The sequence below is a fragment of the Haematobia irritans genome, chromosome 4, assembly GCF_050003625.1.
Source record: "Haematobia irritans isolate KBUSLIRL chromosome 4, ASM5000362v1, whole genome shotgun sequence".
In the NCBI taxonomy this organism is placed as follows: Eukaryota; Metazoa; Arthropoda; class Insecta; order Diptera; family Muscidae; genus Haematobia; species Haematobia irritans.
In genome coordinates this window covers 212,079,274-212,102,118 of record NC_134400.1, presented here as the reverse complement: position 1 = coordinate 212,102,118, position 22,845 = coordinate 212,079,274, and the positions used below count along the sequence as shown (strand labels likewise).

At 27.3% G+C, this 22,845-nt stretch overlaps 2 protein-coding genes across 3 annotated transcripts in view; one reads left to right on the top strand and one right to left on the bottom strand.

The window, feature by feature from the left end:
• rgn (regeneration) overlaps window positions 1–22,845 on the top strand; it is a 435,985-nt gene that overhangs the window by 240,288 nt on the left and 172,852 nt on the right. The window lies entirely within an intron of this gene.
• Window positions 983–1,565, bottom strand: LOC142236726 (maternal effect protein oskar-like). Its single transcript, XM_075307972.1, has 2 exons — window positions 1,363–1,565; window positions 983–1,186 (listed from the first exon to the last, which is right to left on the bottom strand). Exons 1-2 carry the CDS (start codon window positions 1,499–1,501, stop codon window positions 1,041–1,043), a joined length of 285 nt encoding a protein of 94 aa, XP_075164087.1. The 5' UTR covers window positions 1,502–1,565; the 3' UTR covers window positions 983–1,040.

Sequence of the window (22,845 nt, the reverse complement as noted above, 5' to 3'; positions counted from 1 at the left end):
TTTGTGTGCAATATTATTGTAAATATTTAAGCAATACAAATGAGAAAAACCTTAACAGAATAGTTAATTATGCCCACTATAATTAAATTTCTTTTAATGTATGGATGTTAAAAACTGTTTGACCAAAACCATAATAAAAACTTCTCCGCCGTCAAAAACAAAAACGAGAACGACGCGGCGATCGTTTGTTTAGGAATAACATTAAGGAGGGATAGAAAAAAAAACAAATCAAAACAAAGGTAGAAATCGTCTTCTTATTTGTTCTTGATAAATTGCTCTTGTCCTTACATTATTCACTGCTAACAAAAATCCGGCATACATTTTATGGCTATGAATTACGCACTTACTTCTAATTTTTAATGTTTATACCGGCAAAATATGTTTTGTTTATAATTTCTGTCTGCAAATAATATGGCTTGCAGAAAAAATCAGCTGTCACATTTTTCGATTAAAAGTCCGAAAAAAGTGTTCACATGTGTGACTCAGAACAACTAACTTTGTGTGTGGTGTGTAGAAAGTGTATAGTGTGGTGCACAATGCGGTGTGACCCAGAACAGGCATGAATAGAAAGACAGCGGATTCATTTTGTGGATTTGCGGTATAAATTTACATCAAACGAAAGAACATTTTTTGTAGATATGGCGAATAACTTTAATTTTTCAAATTGGTTAAGTTTTGGTGGAATAAAATTTTATTTTTTCTTTTGTAAAGAATACTGAGGTTGTTGTGTTAGGTTGAGTAGCAGTTGTTTGGTTGGTTGTAGGTGTGTGTTGTTAAGGTATTTCGTTTGTGTTATGCTAGCTAGCATGGGTAAGTAAGTTTGAGAGTCTTTGGGAGAGTATTGAGAGTAAGAGAGTCGCAATCAGTAATACAAGAACTTTGGATGATATCAGCAGCAAAATATGAAAATAAATAATGAATGCTGTCCCCCCATAAGTAAACCATTTTATTTTTTTTCTCAATTTTCTATGAACTACTTAGCTTGCTTATCCCTTAAGTTTTCTGTTTTTATTGATTTATAGCAAAATTAATTCAGCTAACTAAATTTCTTCGAGTGAATAAAATAAAGGTGTTCTATGTTCATTACAATAACACGCTATATACGGTATTGTCAAGAGGAACTCTTGCACCACCAGAGGACTATATTTAATCGGAAAGTCTTCTTCGGCCAGCTGTCGATATCTCTCTGGAATAAATGAGAATAGAAATGAAATGTAAGTTTTTATAAACGTTTGTAGTGTGATCTATGATATGGCAAAATTGAACGTTAAATTCCCGCAGTTGTTATTGCCACTGCAGAAATATCGCCTAGAAGACAACACATCATACAACATTTGGCATGACAATATGTTTTATACTCACCTTTTATCTCAGCAATACAAATGGCCATGTGTGGAGATCTCAATGGTCTCAAAATTATTTGTAAATATTCGTCAATATGGCGATGTTGTTGTCGAATTTTTATAAAATACAAATACAAAATCTCCGAGTTTGAAGACATTTTTTTTATAGTTTCAATTATGAGAATAAAATAATTATATATGTAAATTGACAATAATGACAAAGCAATGAAAACTCAAGCATTTCGTAGTACGATTAATTTACCAACTGGCTTGAATTTATTTTCTATTGCCCATATTCATAATATCTGATAGTTTCTCGAAGGCATTTGTATGTAAATGATGGGTTTAAAGTTTACGTAAACTTTTATGAATATCTGGGTAAAATGTTGTTGGTTGTATACGAAAAATATTTGGAACCTTAAAAATGTGCAAAATTTACCCTACATCAAAAACAATGTTCTACAAAACAAAGAAATTTAAAATATTCATTAATATCGTTTTACAATCTTAGTTGATATGTATATATAAAGACCATTAAAATAACGCAATTAATAATAATAAAATCAGTTTAAGAAAAATATAAAAATAAAAGAGAAAAATATAAAAAATACATATTTTTTATTAATTATACGCACTGCAGTAATCCCTTACAATAAAATAAAATTGTATTAATTATACGCACTGTAGTACAATTAATAATAAATTAAGTACTACTGTGCTCATTAAAATAAAACCTGCTTGAAGAACCAAATAAAAATATGAAAATTATCTTTATTAATTATACGCACTACAAAGATTTCACGAAAAATTTTCCAATTAAAGTCTTATATGAGTTTTGAAAAATATTTAATAAATTTAATTGATTCAATAATTTTTTTAATTGAAACAAAAATCAACCAAAAAAAACTTGTATCTATAAAAATGTTTCTCTTTATATCAATAAACAATTTTCACTAAAATTTTCTATGAAAAATTGACTCTTTTTTAAATTTTATAAAATGTTTTCTCAAAACTTTATTGTTAAGATATTTTTTGTTTCCATAGGCAATATGTTCAAAATTTTATTTCTATAGAAAATTTTCTAAAAATGTTATTCCATGAAGATTTTATTTTTATAGAAATTTTTTGGAGAATTTTGTTTTTATAGAAATTTTTGTGAACATTTTATTTCTATAGAAAATTTTATTTCAATAGAAATATTTCTGAAAATTTTATTTCAATAGAAATATTTCTGAAAATTTTATTTCTATAGAAAATTATCTGAAAAGTTTATTTCTTTAAAAAAATGTATTTCTATAGGAAAATTAGCGAACTTATAATAGTCGTACTGAGGTGCCTATTAAAATAAAATCAGTTTTAAGAACAAAAACAAATTTCCATTAAGAGGAATATAAAAATTTTATTTGTATTAATTATATAATTTTAATTAGTAATATTAATTATAATTGTAATACTATAGTGCATGTATTTCCTTACAATAGAGAATATGTTATTAATTATACGCACTGTTGTACAATTAATATACGTATAATTTGTATTTGTACTGCGGTACGTATAATTCATACTGAATACAATTTACCGGCATTTTCATGAAGCTCCATTAGTGCAAGGTTATGTAACCAACTTTTAGGCCGTTCTAAGGATATATCTGTCATCCTGCTAATACAGTCATATGCCAGATAGGAACTTAACTACCCAACATTTTTCAGTTAAAGTTAACCCGGAAAGAATATATCAGCAATTTAGTTTTTGTTCACTGACAATTAAAGCCTAACGGAGCTATATGAAAATGACCGTTAGTCGTAAATTTTATAAAAAAATCAGTTTGATAAACAAAACAAAAGTAGTTTTCCTTTAAGATAAATATACAAATTTTATTTGTATTAATTATACGCACTGTACTACTGCCTTACAATAAAGCAATTTTTATAAATTATACGCACCGTAGTGCAATTATTAAACATACAGACCTATTTACGTACTTTTTCCGGTACATTCCGGTACATATTATCCGAGTGTAAAAATGAATTTTACTCTGAAGTCGTTCGTTTAGACTTCCTGTTTGAAGAACAAAAATCCAAATTTGCCATTAAGAGAAATATAAAAATATATTTTCTTTTTATTAATTATATCCACATTAGCACTTCCTTATAATAAAATAAATGTTATTACTTATACGTACTGTGGCACAATAAATATACGTATACATTATAGTAATTGTACTACGGTGCGTATAATTATTAAAAATACAATTTAGTAATAAATTAATGAAAATTGTTAGAAAAACAAAACAATCCCAACAATCTTACGGCAGACGCTGAAATATTTCATAAGAAATTTGCAAAGTATTAAATTATTCATTTTAGTGGGAAATTTATTTTTAGCCCCAACAAATTCATTATATTTTGTGCTCATATTATACAAAGTTCTTGCATGAATGTTTTAATTTTTCTATTCCAAGAATTGGCCTACTATGAAAGATTATGAGACCTACATTTTAAGGTTCATTGTTTCCACAATGTTAAAGACAAAATTCATTAACATAATTATATAATTATATGATAACAATTGCTTGCTTGTAAGGAAGTGCTACAGGGCATATAATGAATAAAAATAATATTTTTATAGTTTTCTTAATAGAATTTTGTTTTTTTTTTTCTTTTATTCATACTGATATTATTTTAATTGCCTCAGTTTAAAGCTTTTGTAAACCTATGACCTGTGAGGATTTTAGGATATTTTAAAATTAAAATAGTCGGATATCATTTAATTCAAATCCAAGATAAACACTAAGCAGTTTTTAAGGAAAATTATGGTTAGTTTGAAATTAGTATTGATTTTTTAAAGCCAAATGATAAATATGAATGATAATATACAAAGCAGTGGTAATTACAATTCAGGGGGAAAGCCCACTCCAAGTACCTAATTTTCACCTCGATCCCAAAGTTTTTAGGGGAGTGGACTTTTTTATTATTTTGAATGGGAAGTTCCCCCCAAACTAAAATATACAAATTGTTAAATGAAGTGCATTTTTGCTTTGCATCAAATCTTAAAGGAACTTTTGGTTTTGTAAAAAGGGGTTCTCTAGAGCGTATAATTGATATTAATTGGACCAAGGGGAAAGGGAGCGTATGAACGATATTAATTGGTTAAACCATGGCTAAGAAAGAAATCCTTGTAAATTATATTATAACCATTATATTTTTTCTTAATAGATTTTTTTTTGTCCTTTTATATTATTTGTAAACCTATGACCTGTGAGGATTTTAGGCTATTTTTTAAAATTAAAATAGTCGGATATCATTTAATTCCAATCCAAGATCAACACTAAGCAGTTTTGAAGGAAAATTATGGTTAGTTTGAAATTAGTATTGATTTTTTAAAGCCAAATGATAAATATGAATGATAATATACAAAGCAGTGGTAATTACAATTCAGGGGGAAAGCCCACTCCAAGTACCTAATTTTCACCTCGATCCCAAAGTTTTTAGGGGAGTGGACTTTTTTTTATTATTTTGAATGGGAAGTTCCCCCAAACTAAAATATACATATTGTTAAATGAAGTGCATTTTTGCTTTGTATCAAATCTTAAAGGAACTTTTGGTTTTTGTAAAAAAGGTTCTCTAGAGCGTATAATTGATATTAATTGGACTAAGGGGAAAGGGAGCGTATGAACGATATTAATTGTTTAAACTATGGCTAAGAAAGAAATCCTTGTAAATTATATTATAACCTTTGCATTTTTATACCCTGCGCCACACTGTGGAACAGGATATTATAAGTTAGTGCATATGTTTGTAACACCCAGAAAGAGTCGAGATAGACACATGGTGTCTTAGCCAATAATGCTCAGGGTGGGTCCATGAGTCGATATAACCATGTCCGTCTGTCCGTCCGTCCCTCCGTCTATCTGTGAACACATTTTTGTGATCAAAGCCTAGGTCGCAATTTAAGTCCAATCGCCTTCAAATTTGGCACATGTTCCTAATTTGGGTCAGAATAGAACCCTATTGATTTTGGAAGAAATCGGTTCAGATTTAGATATAGCTCCCATATATATCTTTCGCCCGATATGCACTAATATGGACCCAGCAGCCAGAGTTTTATACCGATTTGCTTGAAATTTTGTACAAACATAACACTTAGTATAGTCGTATAGTCAAGTGTGCAAAATTTGATTGAAATCGGTTCAGATTTAGATATAGCCCCGATATATATCTTTCGCCCGATATGCACTTATATGGACCCAGAAGCCAGAGTTTTATCCCGATTAGCTTGAAATTTTGCACAAGGAGTACAATTGGTAGTATAGTCATGTGTGCCAAATTTGATTGAAATCGGCTCAGATTTAGATATAGCTTCCCTATATATATTTCGCCCGATATGGACTAATATGTTCCTAGTAGCCAGAGTTTTGGCCCAATTTGGTTGAAATTTTGCACTAGGAGCACAATTAGCAGTATAGTCAAGTGTGCCAAATTTGATTGAAATCGGTTCAGATTTAGATATAGCTCCCATATATAGCTTTCGCCCGATTTACACTCATATGACCACAGAGGCCAATTTTTTACTCTGATTTAGTTGAAATTTTGCACAGGGAGTATTATTAGCATTGTAGCTGTGCGTGCCAAATTTGGTTGGAATCGGTTTAGATTTAGATATAGCTTCCATATATATCTTTCGCCCGATATGCACTTATATGGACTCAGAAGCCAGAGTTTTATCCCGATTAGCTTGACATTTTGCACAAGGAGTACAATTGGTAGTATAGTCATGTGTGCCAAATTTGATTGAAATCGGTTCAGATTTAGATATAGCTCCCATATATATGTTTTTCTGATTTCGACAAAAATGGTCAAAATACCAACATTTTCCTTGTAAAATCGCCACTGCTTAGTCGAAAAGTTGTAAAAATGACTCTAATTTTCCTAAACTTCTAATACATATATATCGAGCGATAAATCATAAATAAGCTTTTGCGAAGTTTCCTTAAAATTGCTTTAGATTTAAATGTTTCCCATATTTTTTTTACTAACATTGTGTTCCACCCTAGTGTATTAGTCGACTTAAATTTTGAGTCTATAGATTTTTGTAAAAGTCTATCAAATTCTGTCCAAATCGAGTGATATTTAAATGTATGTATTTGGGACAAACCTTTATATATAGCACCCAACACATTTGACGGATGTGATATGGTATCGAAAATTTAGATCTACAAAGTGGTGCAGGGTATAATATAGTCGGCCTCGCCTGACTTTAGACTTTCCTTTCTTGTTTCTTAATAGAATTTTTTTGTCTTCTTATATTATTTTATTTTTATTGACTCAGTTTAAAGCTTTTATAAACCTATGACCTTCACTTAATTTTATTTCGTTAGAGAAAATGTCTGCGAATTTCAAGATTTTTTGTATTTAACCAATAGGTACATAGTGACGTATAACTAATAATAGTACCATGGTGCGTATTATTAACAATATTTGTTCGAGTATAAGATAGTACTTTAGAGCGTATAATGAATAAAAATATTTTATTTAAATATTATTCCTGGTTTTATTGATTTTTGCCGATTCTATTTCAGGATGAACTATATCTTTTTTTTTTAATATTTTGCATTGCATTATCTTTAAACTCTCTACCCCATTTTTTGTATAAATGCATCAAGTTCTTCCAAAATACCCAATTACAATATTCCATAGAAAACATTGGATGACATCAAGTGTAACATAAAATGCATTCTAATGTAAATTAATTGATGTTTCTCTTTGAGAGGATACTAAGAAAAGAAATTATTCATTCAGTTTTAAATAAACCCTCGAGCTACAGCTAAAATGAACAAGGAAACGAAAATAAAATGTAAATGCAAATGCAAATGGAAATGCTACATTTTATAGCATTTCAGCTTATCCTACATTTTCTTCATAAGCTGCACAAGTCTTTGATTTCACTTTTTATTTTGCCCCCAATACAATTCAATTACCATTTCAATTAAAAAGTTATGATGACTTGATATTAAAAGTCAGCTGAAACGGAAATTTCTTAGCAAAAATGAAGAAACAGGAACATTTGTAAATTAAAGTAATTCAATCGTATCGAAGAGGCAGATGTCAATTAGAAAACTATTATGTAGCTACTTAACACCTTATAGTTAACACTCAATTACTTGGGAGGATGAAATAAAGTGTTAAATATATGCGGGAAGTATTAGCTCGAAATGCAGGAAGCGGAAAATTTAAAAAAAAAGAAATGCTCATTGTAATTATAATAGCAATTTTCTATGTTATGTTAAAGGAATTCTTGGTTTTTATAATAAGTGTTCTATAGAGCGTATAATTGATATAAATTCATCGAAGAAATATAAATTCGTGGGAAGATTGTAATTACAGTAGCACATTTCTATGCAATGTTTAAGGAATTCTTGGTTCTCATAAAAAGAGTTCTCTAGAGCGTATAATTAATAAAAATTCATCGGAGAGAAAGTGGGCTTATGTTCGATTTTATTAATTGGACAATATGTTAATATGTCTAAGACAGAATTCCTTCTAAATATCAAAGAATTTCTTGATATATTTCCCCCATGGCCTCCATTGTTGATTTTGAAAAATTTGCAATAAATAAATCGGTAAATTTCCTCTTGATGTCAATATGAAAAAATCACAGTCAGTTTTTTGAGGAAAATTATGGACAGTTTGAAATTAATATTAATTTTTTAAAGCCATACATTAAAGAAACATTTACAAAGGAACGGCAGCCTCAAGTTAGGGGGAAAAGCACCCCCACCCCTCCTTATTTTCACCGTCCATTTATGATGCTGATATTTTGAAGTAATTCGGGGAGGGGAGTTTTTTTTCGAAATTTTGAAGGGGAAATTTCCTTCCAACTAAAATATAAAAATTACAAAATCAAGTAAAATTTTGCCTTGTATCGAGTCTTAAAGGCATTTTTGGTTTTTGTAGCAATGGTTCTCTAGAGCGTATAATTGATATAAATTAATTTGTGGAAAAGAGGGCGTATGAACGATGTTAATTGAAAAAAAAAATCATGGCTACGACCAGAACTCCTCGTAAATATCGATGAAATTCATTTTATATTTAAAATTTTCTATTAATTTCAATGCAAAATAATTCAGTCAAGGAGTGTCTTAGTTAAATAATAATAATAATAATTAATATTATAATAAACTAAGTGGGGAAAATAAAATTTGGTGTCTTTTTCGAATGTCCTTCTAAGTGGATATCGGTAGTGAAAGGGTTAAAGAAACATATACAAAGGAATGGCAGCCTCAATTTAGAGGGAAAATCCCCCCACCCTACCTAATTTTCACCGTCCATTTAAGATCCTGATATTTTGAAGTTATTCCGGGAGGGGAGTTTTTTCAAAATTTTGAAGAGGAAATTTCCTCACAACTAAAATAAAAAAAATTGCAAAATCAAGTGAAATTTTGCCTTGTATCGAATCTTAAAGGCATTTTTGGTTTTTGTAGCAATGGTTTTCTAGAGCGTATAATTGATATAAATTCATTTGTGGGAAAGAGGGCGTATGAACGATGTTAATTGAAAAAAAAATCATGGCTACGACCAGAACTCCTCGTAAATATCGATGAAATTCATTTTATATTTAAAATTTTCTATTATTTTCAATGCAAAATAATTCAGTCAAGGAGTGTCTTAATTAAAAAAGAAACTAATAATAATTAATATTATAATAATTAATATTTTTTATGTAAATTTCTGTAGAAATCGTTTTAATTGGAAATAAATAAATATTTATAAAGGAGTGGCTATCTCAGTTTGAGAGGAAATATCCCTGCCAAGTACTATATTTTCACTATACAACGTCGTTTTTATCCTGCAAATTTTAATTAAATCTGGAAGGTTATTTTTTTTATAACAGTCGAGGGGCCATTTCCTACCAATTAAGCTATAAGAATCCCGAAGCAAACAGAACTTTTGGTTATTGTTAAAAAACAGATATCAAATTTAAAATTAAACGAATTTTTAATTGTTTAAATTGATTTAAAATTTGTTGGAAACAGGGCGATATATAACCAATTTTAATTGGACAGTTTGAGAGGACAGCCATCTCAATTCGATAGCCACAATTCGAAATTTTGAAGTAATAATTGAAAATAAATTGGGTTGTCAAAACGAGAAGTTTCTTCCGAATCCACTACAAACACCTAAGAGTCCTTGTTGCCTTAAACGATGACTCAGTAACATCGTCGATGCTCTAACCTTTTTAAAGTAAATCAGAGAGCTTTAAATGATTTTAAAAGCTTAATCAAAAATCCGAAGTTAAAGATACCTTGGAGCGTATAATTGATAGAAATTTGATGCATCCAAAGGGTAGGTATTAATTGGATTTATTTTAAGAAGATGGAACCACAGACTCTCCATATATGCTGCGAAAGTTTTTAAGTGATATTTTAATTGATATTCAAATACGTCAAAAATGAGTTTCCTCCCTCGAACTCTTCCCATGCTCCAGCAAATTTTTTAGCTTCAGTGGGGAGAATCAAGCTGAGATTAAAAAATCCAAATGAACTGTTTGTTCTGAGGTGCGTATAATTGATATAAATGTGTTGGGTACAAAGGGTGCGTATGATCGCTAATTATAAAACACCTTTTAAGAAGGAAATTCAATTGAATTGGGGATATTATTCTGCTATATAAAAGCGTCAAAGACAGGTTTTCGCCTAAAAGTCAGAGGACTCGCCTCATGTCGACTTTGAAATCTACTACAAAAAACCTAAAAGTCTATGTTTCCTTAATCAATCATAATCACAGGATCTCAATCTCCAGGTAGCTTCAGATAGTTTCAAGTAAACCACATATGTTTAATTGATATTAAAAATCTCGAAGAGGAGAAACTCAACTTAATTAAAATTCCAAATTCCACTTTTGGTTCTGTGGAGCGTATAATTGATATAAATTTATTGTTTCCAAAGGGTGCATATGATCGATATTAATTAGACAAAACATTTAAGGATATTCAATTGCTATAAAAAATGCGGCAAAGAGGAGTTTCCGCATAAAAGCCCAAGGCAACATTCTGTGGCGAATTTGAGTTCCATATTTCCATAATCCTCAATCTAGGCTTCAGCTTTTTAATCAAACAAACCACAGAGGTTTGATTGACTGTAAAAGCCTCAACGAGGAGAAATTCAGCTTAATAAAAAATCCAAAGGAACTTTTGGCTCTGTGGAGCGTATAATTGATACAAATTTCTTGAGTTCAAATTATGCGTATGATCGATATTAATTAGACAAAATCTTTTAACTGACAAAGGTAGAAGCTGCCTTAATTCCAAACACGTATTTGAACCACAGAACCGCCTGAAATTTGGATATTAAATGGAAATATTCAATTGCTATTTAAAAGCATCAAAGACAAGTTTTCTCTCAAAAGAAAAAAAATGTTTTCGTAGCGACAAAAAAAAAAGATTTCCCTGTTCAATCAGTTCCTTCGATGATCCCACCATTTGTAAGTTAATCAGAGTAGAAACCAAGAAACTTTTGATACAGTAGAGCGTATAATTGATATAAATTTATTGTTTCCAAAGAGTGCGTATGATCGATATTAATTAGACAAAACATTTAAGGATATTCAGTTGCTATAAAAAAATGCGGCAAAGAGGAGTTTCCGCATAAAAGCCCAAGGAAACATTTTGCGGCGAATTTGAGTTTCATATTTCCTTAATCAATCACAATCACAGAAACTCAATCTAGGCTCCAGCTTTTTAAAGTAAACCACAGAGGTTTGATTGACTATAAAAGCTTCAACGAGGAGAAACTCATCTTAATAAAAAAAATCCAAAGGAACTTTTGGTTCTGTGGAGCGTATAATTGATACACATTTTTTGAGTTCAAATTATGCGTATGATCGATATTAATTAGACAACATCTTTCAACTGACAAACGTAGAAGCTGCCTTAATTCCAAACACATATTTGAACCATAGAACCGCCTGAAATTTGGATTTAAATGGAAATATTCAATTGCTATTTAAAAGCATCAAAGACAAGATTCCTCCTTAAAAAAGTCTTTTCGTGCCGACAAAAGACATATTTCCCTATTAAATCACTACCTTCGATGATCCACCTATTTGTAAATAAATCTGAGTAGAAACTCAATTTATTAAAAAATCTAAAGGAAATTTTGGTTCCATAGAACGTATAATTAGTATACATTTATTGGGTACAAAGGGTGCGTATGATCGATATTAATTAGATAAAATCTTAAAGACAATATGACTACGATAGTAGCCGCCTTAATTTGAAACCCACATTTGAACGACAGAATCTTCTGTGTAAATTCTGTGTAAATTTTAAAGTAAAATGGAAATATTCAATTGCCATATATAAGAATTAACGAAAATAAAAAATCCAAAAAGAATTTTTGGTTCTGTGGAGCGTATAATTGATAAAAAAAAATTTAATTCAAATTATGCGTATGATCGATATTAATTAGACAAAATCTTTCAACTGACAAAGGTAGAAGCTGCCTTAATTCCAAACACATATTTGAGCCACAGAACCGCCTGAAATTTGGATATTAAATGGAAATATTCAATTGCTATTTAAAAGCATCAAATTCAAGATTCCTCCTGTAAGAAAAAAATCTTTTCGTGCCGACAAAAGATATATTTCCCTAAATATTAAACCACTACCTTTGATAATCCACCTATTTGTAAATAAATCTGAGTAGAAACTCAATTTATTAAAAAATCTAAAGGAAATTTTGGTTCCATAGAAGGGTGCGTATGATCGATATTAATTGGATTGGAAATCTTAAAGACAATATGACTATAAACGTAAATGGGAATATTAAATTGTCATATATAAGAGTTAACGAAAAGTTTACTCCCAAAAAATAAAGAATTCTCATCTCGTGTCGATGTTGAGTTCCACTACAAACACCCAAGAGATCATGTGTCGCAAATCAAAGTTAATCACAGGACTGAGGAAACTCATGCATAATCAAAAATCCAAAGGAAGTATTGATTCCGTAGAGCGTATAATTGATATAAATTTATTGTATCCAAAGTGTGCGTATGATTGATATTAATGAGACAAAATCTTCAAGACGACATAGCGAGGTTAGAAACCTCTTAATTTCAAAGCCATAATTTAACCAATGAATCGCAGAAATTTTGAGACAAAATATTTTTGAGACAAATACAAACTTAACTTATTTTGATTGCAAAAAAAAATATTTTTTGTAGTTAAATTTGACTAAATTTCGAAATTCTGCGAAAGAAGTATTGATTCCGTAGAGCGTATAATTGATATAAATTTATTGTATCCAAAGTGTGCGTATAATTGATATTAATGAGAAAAAACCTTCAAGGCAACATAGCTAGATCACAGGCCATCATAACTCCAAAATCATAATTTACCAACGAACAGCCAGAAGTTTTGAAGCAAAATACACTGAAAAAATTCGTAGTTGAACTAACGCTTAACTTAACTTATTTTAATTGCAAAAAAAAATATTTTTTGTTTTGTAGTTAAATTTGACTATTTATCGAAATTCTGCAAAGGAAGTATTGATTCCGTAGAGCGTATAATTGATATAAATTTATTGCATCCAAAGTGTGCGTATGATTGATATTAATGAGAACAAAAACCTTCAAGACAACATAGCTAGGTTAGAAACCTCTTAATTCCAAAGCCATAATTTAACCAATGAACCGCGGAAATTTTGAGACAAATTACACTGAAAAAATCCGTAGTTAAACTAACACTAAACTTAACTTATTTTAATTGCAAAAAAATGTTTTTTTGTAGTTAAATTTAACTATTTTTCGAAATTCTGCAAAAGAAGTATTGACTCCGTAGAGCGTATAATTGATATACATTTACTGTATCCAAAGTGTGCGTATGATTGATATTAATGAGACAAAACTTTCAAGGCAACATAGCTAGATCACAGGCCATCTTAACTCCAAAATCATAATTTACCAACGAACAGCCAAAAGTTTTGAAGCAAAATACACTGAAAAAATTCGTAGTTGAACTAACGCTAATCTTAACTTATTTTAATTGCAAAAAAATATTTTTTGTAGTTGAATTTGACTATTTTTCGAAATTCTGCAAAGGAAGTATTGATTCCGTAGAGCGTATAATTGATATAAATTTATTGCATCCAAAGTGTGCGTATGATTGATATTAATGAGAACAAAAACCTTCAAGACAACATAGCTAGGTTAGAAACCTCTTAATTCCAAAGCCATAATTTAACCAATGAACCGCGGAAATTTTGAGACAAAATACACTGAAAAAAGTCGTAGTTAAACTAACGCTAAACTTAACTTATTTTAATTGCAAAAAATATTTTTTTGTAGTTAAATTTAACTATTTTTCGAAATTCTGCAAAGGAAGTATTGACTCCGTAGAGCGTATAATTGATATAAATTTACTGTATCCAAAGTGTGCGTATGATTGATATTAATGAGACAAAACTTTCAAGGCAACATAGCTAGGTTAGAAACCTCTTAATTCCAAAGCCATAATTTAACCAATGAACCGCGGAAATTTTGAGATCTAGGTTAAAAACCTCTTAATTCCAAAGCCATAATATAACCAATGAACCGCGGAAGTTTTGAGACAAAATACACTGAAAAAATCCGTAGTTAAACTAACGCTAAACTTAACTTATTTTAATTGCAAAAAAAAATATTTTTTTGTAGTTAAATTTGGCTATTTTGCGAAATTCTGCAAAGGAAGTATTGATTCCGTAGAGCATATAATTGATATAAATTTATTGTATCCAAAGTGTGCGTATGATTGATATTAATGAGACAAAACCTTCAAGGCAACATAGCTAGATCACAGGCCATCTTAACACCAAAAGTCATAATTGACCAAACGAACATCCAGAAGTTTTGAAGCAAAATACACTGAACAAATTCGTAGTTAAACTAACGCTAAATTTAACTTATTTTTATTGCAAAAAAAAATTATATTTTTTTGTAATTAAATTTTATCATTTTTTCGAAATTTTCCACAGTCCAGTCTTTTTGCTATGTATTTCTTACATTTTATGAACTAAATGTGGGTATAAATTTCAATGACTGTACACATAAATTCGATATGAATTAACCCAAAAAAAAAATTTTCGTACGATTCCCTCCAAAAAAAAAAATAGTACGAATAAACTACAGTATGGTTCAAATGGTCATGATTTGGTGCCAATGATTTTGTTCTTTATTTTTAGTTCATGTTTTCCTTTATTAGGGGGTAATTTCATGAGTTGTATTTAAAAAGTACAATATGACACTCAATTTTCCTGACTTTAAAAACGCTTTGTGGAAATCTCAAAATGTGGAGTATAATTTAGTTCAATTTTCGTAAGAGGTACTTTATTCTTACTTTACTTTTTTATGTGTAGGAAATTTTCTTTGCCATATAAAAGCGAGCATATAAGTATATCAAATAACTCAAGTTTAACTAAAATTAGCACTTTTTTTAAAGATCGGATATCGTTCATATTCACTACAACTTCCATTTAATTAAGAAGGGAAACCACCTCGATACTTCAATTTCCTATTAACTTTTACCCTCCCAGTGTTTCGTTTTGTTTAACAAGACCATTATGGTTTTTGTGGACTTGTCCAAAATTTCTCATTGTCAACAACAGTCATTTAGGCAATTAATAATTTCAACTTCTTCCTACATTTGGCAGATAAATTCCCAAAAAAAAAGCCAAGAGGATGATACTTAAGATATTGGCGAAGTTGTTATCAATTTTCATTTCCAGGAGATTTTTTGTTGTCCAAACCATACCCTCTTTCCCTCTACCAACAACAATCGATCATCAATAATAATGAGTCTAATCACTTTTCATTGGCTATATATTGTTTTTATGGCTATAATTTAAGAGAACTATTTCAAGCATAAACCAAGGCGATTAATCATAAACGGGGCTACGAATCGCAACCATAGACTTTTGTTTACTGAGTTTATGGTGTTGTCGCCACTGCCACTGTTTGGTGTTAATCACAATTGGGCCCATTAATCACGATAATAGAGTGAGAGGGGGAGACAGTCGGTTCCTGGCCTTTGTTTATTTATCAACAGTGTTGGCCATTAACACTAATGTCATCTGCAGACAGTTCGACTCTAAAAACTGTCATAATTTCCGGTAGCTAATCGTTTTGCTATCTATTATGGCATGCAGAATAGCTCTGGATCATAAATTATATGCCTGCCATGTCAAGTGAATTTTAAATTTCAAATCAACTTTACGAAATTCTCTTCAATTCGAATAGATGGGAAAAAGTGTAAGAATATTATGAAACCGATATTTTGTAAAAAGAATTAAAATTGTAAAAATTAATATAGGAAATAACCCATCCAGTGTTGCCATTATTGGGGATTTTCCCCCAATTTTCGTGAATGGGGACGAAATTTTTGAGTTGGAGACTTGGGGATTTTTGTGGGGATTTTTCGCGAAATCGGTTTAATCTTTTTTAACAAAATGATTTTTCTATAGGATATTTTGTCAAAATTTTATTTCTATAGAAAATTTTGTCAAAATTTTATTTCTATAGAAAATTTTGTCAAAATTTCATTTCTATAGATAATTTTGTCAAAATTTTATTTCTATAAAAAATGTTGTCAAAATTTTATTTCTATAGAAAATTTTGTCAAAATTTTATTTCTATAGAAAATTTTGTCAAAATTTTATTTCTATAAAAAATGTTGTCAAAATTGTATTTCTATAGAAAATGTTGTCAAAATTTTATTTCTGTAGAAAAATTTGTCAATATTTTATTTTTATAGAAGATTTTGTCAAAATTTTATTTCTATTGAAAATTTTGTGAAAATTTTATTTCTATAGCAAATTTTGTCAAAATTTTGTCAAAATTTTACTACTATAGAAAAATTTGTGAAAATTTAATTTCTATAGCAGGTTTTGTCAAAATTTTATTTCTATAGAAAATTTTGTCAAAATTTTATTTCCATAGAAAGTTTATTCAAAATTTTATTTCTATAGCAAACTTTGTCAAATTTATATTTCTATAGAAAATTTGTCAAGAGTTTATTTCGGTAGAAAATTTTGTCAAAATTTTATTTCTATAGACAATTTTGTCAAAATTTTATATCTATAGAAAATTTTGTCAAAATTTTATTTTTATAGAAGATTTTGTCAAAATTTTATTTCTATTGAAAATTTCGTCAACATTTTATTTCTATAGCAAATTTTGTCAAAATTTTATTTCTATAGAAAATTTTGTCAAAAATTTATTTCTATAGAAAATTTTGTCAAAATTTTATTTCTATAGAAAATTTTGTCAAGATTTTATTTCTGTAGAAAATTTTGTCAATATTTTAATTTCAATTTTTGTCAAAATTTTGTCAAAATTTTATTTCCATAGAAAATTTTGTCAAAATTTTATTTCTATAGAAAATTTTGTCAAAATTTTATTTCTGTAGAAAGTTTTGTCAAAATTTAATTTCTATAGCAAATTTTGTCAAAATTTTATTTCTATAGAAAATGTTGTCAGAATTTTATTTCCATAGAAAGTTTATTCAAAATTTTATTTCTATAGAAAATTTTGTCAAAATTTTATTTCTATAGAAAATTTTGTCAAAATTTTATTTCTATCGAAAATTTTGTCAAAATTTTAGAAAATTTTGTGAAAATTTTATTTCTATAGCAGGTTTTGTCAAAATTTTATTTCTATAGAAAATTTTGTCAAAATTTTACTACTATAGAAAATTTTGTAAAAATTTTATTTCTATAGCAAATTTTGTCAAAATTTTATTTCCGTAGAAAGTTTATTCAAAATTTCATTTCTAAAGAAAATTTTGTCAAAATTTTATTTCTATAGAAAATTTTGTCAAAATTTTATTCCCATAGAAAGTTTATTCAAAATTTCATTTCTAAAGAAAATTTTGTCAAAATTTCATTTCTAAAGAAAATTTTGTCAAAATTTTATTTTTATAGAAAATTTTGTCAAAATTTTATTTTTATAGAAAATTTTGTCAAAATTTTATTTTTATAGAACATTTTGTCAAAATTTTATTTTTATAGAAAATTTTGTCAAAATTTTATTTCTATAGAAAACTTTGTAAAAATTTTATTTCTATAGAAAATTTTGTCAAAATTTTATTTCTATAGAAAATTTTGTCAAAATTTTATTTCTGTAGAAAATTTTGTCAAAATTTTATTTCTATAGAAAATTTTTGTCAAAATTTTATTTCTATCGAAAATGTTATGAAAATTTTATTTCTATAGAAAATTTTTTCAAAATTGTATTTCTATACAAAATTTTCTATAGAAATAAAATTTTGACAAAATTTTCTATAGAAATAAAATTTTAAGAAAATTTTCTATAGAAATAAAATTTTGACAAAATTTTCTATAGAAATAAAATTTTGACAAGATTTTCTATAGAATTCAAAATTTTATTTCTATAAGAAAATTTTCTATAGAAATAAAATTTTGACAAAATTTTCTATAGAAATAAAATTTTGACAATATTTTCTATAGAATTCAAAATTTTATTTCTATAGAAAATTTTGTCAAAATTTTATTTCTATAGAAAATGTCAAAATTTTATTTCTATAGAAATTATGTCAAAATTTTATTTCTATAGAAAATTTTGTCAAAATTTTATTTCTATAGAAAATGTTCTCAAAATTTTATTTCTATAGAAAATTTTGTCAAAATTTTATTTCTATAGAAAATTTTGTCAAAATTTTATTTCTATAGAAAATTTTGTCAAAATTTTACTACTATAGAAAATTTTGTAAAAATTTTATTTCTATAGCAAATTTTGTCAAAATTTTATTTCCATAGAAAATTTATTCAAAATTTCATTTCTAAAGAAAATTTTGTAAAAATTTTATTTCTTTAGAAAATTTTGTCAGAATTTTATTTCTATAGAAAATGTTGTCAAAATTTTATTTCTATAGAAAATTTTGTGAAAATTTTATTTCTATAGAAAATTTTGTCAACATTTTATTTCTATAAAAAATTTTGTCAAAATTTTATTTCTATAGAAAATTTTGTCAAAATTTTATTTCTATAGAAAATATTGTCAAAATTTTATTTCCATAGAAAGTTTATTCAAAATTTCGTTTCTAAAGAAAATTTTGTCAAAATTTTATTTCTATAGAAAATTTTTGTCAAAATTTTATTTCTATCGAAAATGTTATGAAAATTTTATTTCTATAGAAAATTTTTTCAAAATTGTATTTCTATACAAAATTTTCTATAGAAATAAAATTTTGACAAAATTTTCTATAGAAATAAAATTTTAAGAAAATTTTCTATAGAAATAAAATTTTGACAAAATTTTCTATAGAAATAAAATTTTGACAAGATTTTCTATAGAATTCAAAATTTTATTTCTATAAGAAAATTTTCTATAGAAATAAAATTTTGACAAAATTTTCTATAGAAATAAAATTTTGACAATATTTTCTATAGAATTCAAAATTTTATTTCTATAGAAAATTTTGTCAAAATTTTATTTCTATAGAAAATGTCAAAATTTTATTTCTATAGAAATTATGTCAAAATTTTATTTCTATAGAAAATTTTGTCAAAATTTTATTTCTATAGAAAATGTTCTCAAAATTTTATTTCTATAGAAAATTTTGTCAAAATTTTATTTCTATAGAAAATTTTGTCAAAATTTTATTTCTATAGAAAATTTTGTCAAAATTTTATTTCTATAGAAAATTTTGTCAAAATTTTACTACTATAGAAAATTTTGTAAAAATTTTATTTCTATAGCAAATTTTGTCAAAATTTTATTTCCATAGAAAATTTATTCAAAATTTCATTTCTAAAGAAAATTTTGTAAAAATTTTATTTCTTTAGAAAATTTTGTCAGAATTTTATTTCTATAGAAAATGTTGTCAAAATTTTATTTCTATAGAAAATTTTGTGAAAATTTTATTTCTATAGAAAATTTTGTCAACATTTTATTTCTATAAAAAATTTTGTCAAAATTTTATTTCTATAGAAAATTTTGTCAAAATTGTATTTCTATAGAAAATATTGTCAAAATTTTATTTCCATAGAAAGTTTATTCAAAATTTCGTTTCTAAAGAAAATTTTGTCAAAATTTTATACTATAGAAAATTTTGTAAAAATTTTATTTCTATAGCAAATTTTGTCAAAATTTTATTTCCATAGAAAGTTTATTCAAAATTTCATTTCTAAAGAAAATTTTGTGAAAATTTTATTTCTATAGAAAATTTTGCCAAAATTTTATTTCTATAGAAAATGTTGTCAAAATTTTATTTCTATAGAAAATGTTGTCCAAATTTTATTTTTATAAAATTATTGTCAAAATATTATAGCTATTGAAAATTTTTTAAAAATTTTAGTTCTACAAAAAATTTGTGAAGCACCTCTTAGTTGGGGAGGAATATTCTGCAAAATCTATCAAAGCATCATGAATTCCATCAAATCTACCAAACAGTAATAATTCTGTCATTTATCGAAATCAAGGGCCACTGTCCAAATGACCAGTGGCCCTTGATTTCGCTTAAATAAAAAAAAATCCTAAATTTTTAAGTTATTAAAATTTTCAAAGAATTTTTGTAACATTATATTTTGTTAATGTCAGATACAGAGAAGTGATGAAGTAGGAATAAAAAATTGAAAAAAAAAAAAACAACTTAGAGTTTTGGTTAAAAAATATAAGTAGATTTTTGTTGGTTGGAAGTTAGATCGACTGACTTCTGATGTCTTATTTCGATATTTTATCTTCATCTCAAGCAGACCGAATTCCATTCAGGTGTTTCGAAAACTGATTCCACAAAATTTCAGGAAAAATCTTCACTTTTTTTCCGGAAAAATCGTCATAACCGGCAATTGCATTTTTAAAAAATGTAAAAATAAACCATACATAACAATAGAAAATTAGTACGCAAAGCTAGTAATTCAGTTATTTTTTGTGTACTATGCTATAATTCTGTGATAAATAGTACATATTTATATTACATACCTAACAAATGGATGTTTTGATTATAGATACTAGAATAAGAATAATAATAATGAAATTATGAGAATAGCGGTTAGAATAAAAGTGCTATGATTTCATACAACTAAAATATTCTTGTGTCTTATCTACTATTGCCAATATCAACTGTAAGAGGATCTCTTTCTTTTTCGTTTTTGTTTTTTTTTTTTTTGTATTGTCCAAGTTTATAATATCAATTCTTGATTACAAACTAAAATAATTTTACTATTTCTGTCATAGTCAATGAGAAATATTTGCAAAGTGCAAATGATGTCACTTCACACAAGATACAAATAACACTTTTTTTGTATTCTTATAAATACTCTATGGATTTAGGCCAAGGGATTCAGTCTTATTTAGAAAGTGAACAAATTCAGATCAAGCTCAGAAACCGTTTGTGTGTGTGTGTGTTTTGTCATCTATCATAAAAATTATCAAATGATATTTTTCAACAACAAGATTAAATAAATAAAGTGAAAATTGTACACGCATATTATTCCCATGAAATAGAAAGACATTTTCATAAAAAAAAAATAAATGGATCGTGCAATTTATTAAAATTGTTAATAAATTAATATTGCAATCATAAAATTATTCTAAGAAATTTTTTATCTAGAAAATTCAACAAGTATAGTGTGTAATATAACTAATTGTTGATGATTCACAGGCGTATTTGAAAAAAAAAAAAATAATAATAATATAGTAAATATAGTTGAATTATGATCAAATATATTGAATAAAAATTTCTTCAAATAAAAATGACCCTATGAGAAAATACTTGTGAGGTAAGCACACCAACCAACATCATTTATTTCGGTCCTTTTTGATAAAAATTCGTTTTTACGAATTTTGATTAATTGTTAAATGTATTTTTCAAATAAAATTTTTTAACTAATAAACGAAAACAAAATGTAGGACCAAAGAGAAGGTTTACGTCTGTGTTTTAGATTAAACTTTCATAACATTTTTTATAAAACAACAGACGTAAACCCTCTGTTTATTTCTACATTTTATTTTTATTTATTTGTTAAAAAATTTTAATGAAATAGTGGACAACAAATTTAAGAAATAATCAAAAATCTTAACAAAGAATTTTTATAAAAAAGGACCGAATTATCGCAAGCTTATCATTCATTTAAGTCATAAGGTTGTCTTAGATAAGATAGGCCCTAAATTAAATTCTGAAATTGGCAAGCGTAAATTAATTTTTTTATTTTTATACCCTCCACCATAGGATGGGGGTGTATTAACTTTGTCATTCCGTTTGTAACACATCGAAATATTGCTCTAAGACCCCATAAAGTATAAGTATATTCTGGGTCGTGGTGAAATTCTGAGTCGATCTGAGCATGTCCGTCCGTCCGTCTGTTGAAATCACGCTAACTTCCGAACGAAACAAGCTATCGACTTGAAACTTGGCTCAAGTAGTTGTTATTGATGTAGGACGGATGGTATTGCAAATGGGCCATATCGGTCCACTTTTACGTATAGCCCCCATATAAAGGGACCCTCAGATTTGGCTTGTGGAGCCTCTAACATAAGCACATTTCATCCGATCTGGCTGAAATTTGGTACATGGTGTTGGTATATGGTCTCTAACAACCATGCAAAAATTGGTCCACATCTGTCCATAATTATATATAGCCCCCATATAAACCGACCCCAAGATTTGGCTTGCGAAGCCTCAAAGAGAAGCAAATTTCATCCGATCTTGCTGAAATTTGGTACATGGTGTTAGTATATGGTTTGTAACAACCATGCAAAAAGTGGTCTACTTCGGTCCATTATTATATATAGCCCCCATATAAACCGATCCCCAGATTTGGCCTCCGGAGCCTCTTGGAGGATCAAAATTCATCCGATCCGGTTCAAATTTGGAACGTGGTGTTAGTATATGGCCGCTAACAACCATACCAAAATTGGTCCATATCGGTCTATAGTTATATATAGCCGATCTCCAATCGCACAAAAATGGGTCCATATCGGTTCATAATCATGGTTGCCACTCGAGCCAAAAATAATCTACCAAAATTTTATTTCTATAGAATATTTTTTTCAAAATTTTATTTCTATAGAAAATGTTGTCAAAATTTTAGTTCTATAGAAAATTTTGTCAAAATTTTATTTCTTTAGAAAATTTTGTCAACATTTTATTTCTATAGAAAATTTTGTTAAAATTTTATTTCTATAGAAAATTTTTGTTAAAATTTTATTTCTGTTGAAAATTTTGTCAAAATTTTATTTCTAAAGAAAATTTTGTGAAAATTTTATTTCTATAAAAATTTGTTTGAAAATTTTATTTCTATAGAAAATTTTGTTAAAATTTTATTCGGTTTATAATCATGGTTGCCACTCGTGCCAAAAATAATCTACCAAAATTTTATTTCTATAGAAAATTTTGTCAAAATTGTATTTCTATAGAAAATTTTGTCAAAATTTTATTTGAATAGAAAATTTTGTCAACATTTTATTTCTATATAAAATTTTGTTAAAATTTTATTTCTATAGAACATTTTTGT